Source organism: Austrofundulus limnaeus, unplaced genomic scaffold, assembly GCF_001266775.1.
Source record: "Austrofundulus limnaeus strain Quisiro unplaced genomic scaffold, Austrofundulus_limnaeus-1.0 Scaffold743, whole genome shotgun sequence".
Classification (NCBI taxonomy): domain Eukaryota; kingdom Metazoa; phylum Chordata; class Actinopteri; order Cyprinodontiformes; family Rivulidae; genus Austrofundulus; species Austrofundulus limnaeus.
The window spans coordinates 41,076-47,288 of NW_013953145.1; the positions used below are offsets into that span (position 1 = coordinate 41,076).

Sequence of the window (6,213 nt, forward strand, 5' to 3'; positions counted from 1 at the left end):
CATTTAAATAATGTAAATCATAAATAACATGAAAGTGAGCAGAAAGAAGAAAAAAATCTTATATCTGCTCCTTTTTCCAAACAATAAATACCAAAAATAATCTTTAAATAACAAAAACAACATTAAATCCTTCTCAAGAAACAAATAACACACATTATACTGTAGACTAATATTTCATATTTCTTCAACTGAACAACTTTTATCATTCTCTTAAACATACATTGATCTGGCATCGTTACATCACTCTCCAGATTATTCCATAATCTTTTTCCTTAGGTTGAAAGTTGTGTTTTTTTTTTTTTTTTTCCATCTGCAAAGTTGCCCTAATAGGCCGTCGAAGTAATAGCACTTCACTTCAAGGCGGTAATTTTGATGTAACTGTTGTGGGGGTACATGCTACAGTTCGAGCCACATTCAGAGTGATGGAAGTAGAATAAAGAAATGCATAATAATAAAGAGACCAGTTTAGAAGTGTAGAGTAATGGTTTACCTATTGGGCAAGCCCAATAAAAAACACACAATACTATCCTATTTTCTCCTTACAGAAAACGTGGCTCTGCGTGGCAAAGCAACTCAGTCTCAACTCTACAGAGCAGAATGGAGTGCTTTTGCAATTGCCTCCAATGCTATCGATGGAAACAGAGATTCTACCTTTTTCGATGGATCCTGCACCCACACCCAAACTATGCTCAACCCCTGGTGGAGAGTGGATCTACTAGACCGTTATGTAATTGACCACGTCGTCATCACTAACAGAGGAGACTGTTGTGAAGAGAGGATCAGCGGGGCACAGATTCGCATTGGTGACTCTTTAAAGGACAATGGGATTGCAAACACACTGTGAGTTTGATTTTTCTCAACATAAGAKGATCACAGTCTGAATCTGTGCCAAGATGTTAGGCAATATGTACTGGTTTGAGGAATGCTAAGACTTTTTCAATTTTCTTGACACTCCCTCCTGGAAATGAGACGTGTTGAACAGATTTTATTTTAAATTTTACCAGCAATAAAAACAGATAATTATGTCAAGTATACTTGTTTTGTTGTTGTTCACTACTTTAAAAATCTTAAATAAAACCATTCTCTCATTTTAGGGTTGCAACAATTTCTTCAATCCCAGCTGGTGGATCTCAGACTATAGAATTTTCTCCTGCAGTGGAGGGGCGTTATGTGGTTGTTGTAAATCCAGGTTCAAACAAAATTCTAACACTCTGTGAAGTGGAGGTCTATGGTTACCTTGCCCCAACTGGTGAGTCCTGATTTTATTAATTCCAATTTCTTCTGGAATGGTTTGTAGTGGTAGTAAAGTGTTGTGTCGTTTGGAGCTGTGGACAGCTTCACAGTCTTGAGTCATCAGAGTAAACAGCAGTGGACTGAGCACACAGCCCTGAGGGGCTCCAATCTTCAGTGTGATGAAGACAGAGGTGTTCTCGCCCATCCTAACAGACTGGGGTCCCACATAACATTCTATAACTTGTTTAAGCTTCCGTTATTGTATGAGGGCTTTTTTTTGTTTGTTTTTACTTCTTGTATCCATTGCTGAGTAGCTGGAAAGATTTTTCTTATGTATACTGCATTGATACCAAAACTCATTTCTGACTGAGATGCACATTCTGAGATACTTTTGCTTAGGTTGTTMCAAAGCTTTAGCAGTAGTAAATTGGGAAATTTTCAGGAAAACTACAGAACAAGCAAAATATTATTAAGGGTGCAATGCTTTTGTGTTGGCTGTCCTAATCGTCTGTTAATACTGCATTACTGGAATGAACAGAACATGAAAATAGTTTGTATTTCAGTGTTTTAACATATAAAAATCAGAGCCGTCATTGTGTTGCTGCTATTCATATCAAACCTGACACAAAATAATTTCTTTCTCTGACAGGTGAGCAGTGATCTCAAGCATCGCTCCTCCAGGTTTTGCTGAAGAATTTCAGTGTGAAATATCATCACACTGAAGGTAATTTGGTGACTTAAATAAAAAATCAACTAAACAGTGTGAGAGTGTTGCCCTTTATTTATTCTGTTRTTCTTCTGTTAAGCACAAGGCCTGGCTTTAGAAATAACTGTGCAAAGAAACAAAAAGACAGTTCACTCTCCCATTTGAACAAGAGTTAAAATCTTTGTACAAAAAACACTAGTTGACTTGTTTTCTTACGCAATTATAAGCAACGTACAGTGGTTTGCAAAAGTATTCATACCCCTTGAACTTTTCCATATTTTGTCACATTACAACCACAAATATATTTCACTGGAATTTAATGTGAAAGNTATCAAATACAGTTGCAGATACAGCTATATTTTAATTTGCACTTTCTAAAAAATTTTGTGTAGTTTTTTTAAAACATTTTATCAAAAAGCTGTTGTTACTGTTATTGTTTGTAACTAATATGTAAAGCAGCTTCTGGTTCTACCATGCAAAAGTTTAAAAAGGCTTTATTTTCATTTGCTCTTTAACAATTTTATTTTTACAGTTTTTTATATTTGGAACATTTACATTAAATATTTTTGAATGTATTTATTTTATGATCACAATTTTATTTATTGAATTGTCTATTTTTGTTGTTTATGTTAAAAAATATTTTTGTGCTGATAAGCCTCAGTGGTCTGTTGATTGACTGCTGTATTTGTTCAAATAAGTTATGGGCAGGTTACAATATAAAAATGTCATAATCCTGTCTTGTGGTTATTTGACAGGAGTTTTACTTATAAACTGTAAGTGTATTTTATTTAGGTATAATGCAAATACAGTACAGATTAAACCAAGATTTAGAATAATTATCATTTTGATCTGTATGGTAATATCTAACTGGGCCTCGTGCCACTTTATGTTCAACAAATTGGGCCCCGAGGTCAAAAAGTTTAAGAACCCCTGGTTTAGAGAACCTTTTCATGATATGCTAATTTTCTGAAATGTGGATTTTTGGTTTTTCTTTACTTTTTTGCCAAAATCATCAATATTAAAACAATAAAAGGCTTGAACTACTTCAGTTGGTGTGCAATGAATCTAAAACATATGAAAGTTTAATGTGTATCAGTACATTACAGAAAACAATGAACTTTGTCACAATATGCTAATTTTTTGAGAAGAACCTGTATGTGTGTAGGTGCAGCCCAGCCAGTACCAAATTGACATGGCAGCAAATAAAGATTAAATCTAAAACATAGTAAAATCAGGAATAAGCTCCACATGTTCAACTTTTAACAACTGAATCACATAATTAGCTAACTAAATTTAACACATGAACTTATTGTTAGTAAATATTTCATGTTCAGTGTTATTTACCATTGCCTGTAGATGTTTGATGGGTAACTGTCAACTCAACCAGAGCCTGGCAGCTAAAACTTCAGATTTTGTTAGTAAAGGTTTTAAAGAACTAAAGTCAGTCCCCGGGTACTGCTGTACTGTGGCTGTTATTAGATGTTTTTAGCCATGTTGGATCTGCTCTGAAATATTAAGAGATTATTTAAATATTATACAAGTTATTTAAACATTATAAAAGTATAATTCAAATTGGTCTTCTGTTCTGAACTTGACTTTCTGACCTTTTGTTAAGTAGAAAAAGAGGAAGTTACGAAGAAGCTTGCTCTGTTCAGAAGTTAACCTTTGGGAAAGAGGAAACTTCCTACGTCTTAGCTGTTGAAACAATGAAAAGTGTGTAAGACTTGGCCTCAATTTGGAGTTGTTTTGTTCAGCTGCATACACGCTCGGGAGATACAAACCCCACACCCTAATTACACAATATTGAGTCACACACGACTAATACAGCTGTTTTGCTTGCGGATTGTTTGTGTGAGATCAAAGTTTTGTAAAAACAAAATTGGTCATATGCAGGTTTGAAATATCTCACTTCATCACTATAATGAAAGGAGTTCTGCAGAGTGAAGTTCAATAAATAAAATATTTAATACACGTATGTATGATGTGTTTATCATTTTAGTTTTCCCTAGATTTGGTTCAGTTGTGTATTTCCATGCTTACTATTGGAACTTTAAATGTGTGAGACTGTTGCTTATATTTCACCCTACAATTCTGTGCCTTTGTTACAATATGTGCCCTTTTTATTTTTGAGCGCCTGCCCCTTTAGTGGTCTCCGCATGGCCCTGATCCTACCTCAGTTCTTTCACCAAAGTTAGACCTTACAGCGGGTAAAATAAGTATTGAACACGTCACCATTTTTCTCAGTAAATATATTACTAGAGGTGCTAATGACATGAAATTTTCACCAGATGTCKGTAAYAACCYAAGTGATCCATACATACAAAGAAATCAAACCATAAATGTCCAGAAATGAAGTTATTTGTAATAATGTGGAATGGCAAATGGAAAAAGTATTGAACACACTTACTGAAATTTATCTAATACTTTGTACAAAAGCCTTTGTTGTCAATGACAGCTTCAAGACGCCTCCTGTATGGAGAAACTAGTGGCATGCATTGCTCAGGTGTGATTTTGGCCCATTCTTCCACACAAACAGTCTTCAAATCTTGAAGGTTTCGTGGACCTCTTCTATGAACTCTGATCTTTAGTTCTTTCCATAGATTTTCTGTTGGATTCAGGTCAGGTGATTGGCTGGGCCATTCCAGCAGCTTTAGTTTCTTTCTCTGAAACCAACTGAGAGTTTCCTTGGCTTTGTGTTTGGGCTCATTGTCTTGCTGAAATGTCCAGCCACGTTTCATCTTCATCATCCTGGTAGATGGAAGCAGATTTTTATCAAGAATGTCTCTGTACATTTTTCCACTCATCCTTCCTTCAATTATTTGAAGTTTGCCAGTACCATATGCTGAAAAACAGCCCCACACCATGATGTTCCCACCTCCTAACTTCACTGTTGGTATGGTGTTTTTGGGCTGATGTGCAGTGCCATTTGACCTCCAAATATGATGTGTATTCTGGCATCCAAACAGTTCAATGTTGGTCTCATCTGACCAGACTATATTCTCCCAGTATTACACAGGCTTGTCTAAATGTTGTGCAGCAAACTTTAAAGGAGCTTCAACATGCTGTTTCTTCAGCAGTGGAGTCTTGCGTGGTGAGCGTGCATACAGGCCATGGTGGTTCAGTGCATTACTTATTGTTTTCTTTGAAACAAACGTACCTGCTRATTCCAGGTCTTTCTGAAGCTCTCCACAAGTGGTCCTTGGCTCTTGGACAACTCTTCTGATAATTCTTTTCACTCCTCTGTCAGAAATCTTGTGAGGAGCACCTGGTCGTGGTCGGTTTATGGTGAAATAATGTTCTTTCCACTTCTGAATTATGGCCCCAACAGTGCTCACTGGAACCTCCAGAAGTTTAGACATTCTTCTGTAACCGATGCCATCATTATGCTTTGCAACAATAAGGTTGTGAAGGTCTTGAGAGAGCTCTTTACTTTTACCCATCATCAGATGGTTCTTGTGTGATACCTGGCCATCATTTGGGACTGAACCAGCTGATATTAACTTGCACTGACAAGGGGCAGGCTTGCTTTCTAATTACTGAGAGAGTTCAGCTGGTGTCTTGGCTTTCCATGCCTTTTTACACCTCCCTTTCTTCATGTGTTCAACACTTTTCCCCTGTGCCATTCCACATTATTACAAATAACTTCATTTCTGGACATTTATGGTTTGATTTCTTTGTATGTATGGATCACTTGGGTTGTTACCAACATCTGGTGAAAATTTCATGTCATTAGCACCTCTAGTAATATATTTACTGAGAAAAATGGTGATGTGTTCAATACTTATTTTACCCGCTGTATGTCCTTTCTTAACAAGATTGTTTTTCTGAAGTTAGATGCATCTTCTGTAACTTGAACCATAAGTGTAATGAACAATGATGAACATACTTAAACTATCAGAACATTTGCAAGGAGAATAAATTAAATGAACTCAATGACCAGTCATGATTTTGGGCTCAAGGACATTTAAACAGACTCTAATTAGAAAAACTTCAAGATGGATCCAGCTTCGGTTGCTGCACAGTAAAATTTTGCAGATCAGAAAAAATAAAATATAAACATAACTGAAAATCATATCAAACATTTAAAGGCCAACTGCAAAAAGTAATGTTTACTCTAAGAGTACATTAAATCTTGGTAAACATTTCCCAACAGGTCTTGTGATGACATTTATGAATCAAGAGGCGTAGACAGCACAGCGTGATATGATTGGATAATTATGTCATTAAAAAGCCAGGTTCCAGACATTGTTCAGGAAAATTTGAGATTTTGGGTA

At 36.0% G+C, this 6,213-nt stretch overlaps 1 protein-coding gene across 2 annotated transcripts in view; it reads left to right on the forward strand.

Annotated features, from left to right (window-relative positions):
* Window positions 1-1,996, forward strand: part of LOC106532282 (fucolectin) — a 7,653-nt gene extending 5,657 nt beyond the window's left edge. For both annotated transcript variants that reach the window (XM_014028303.1, XM_014028304.1), the window contains 3 exons: window positions 546-840; window positions 1,095-1,249; window positions 1,883-1,996. In XM_014028303.1, coding sequence (XP_013883757.1) covers window positions 546-840; window positions 1,095-1,249; window positions 1,883-1,893 — 461 coding nt within the window. In that variant the 3' untranslated portion in view covers window positions 1,894-1,996. The remainder of the gene's footprint in view (window positions 1-545; window positions 841-1,094; window positions 1,250-1,882) is intronic.
* The last annotated feature ends 4,217 nt before the right edge of the window (window positions 1,997-6,213 follow it).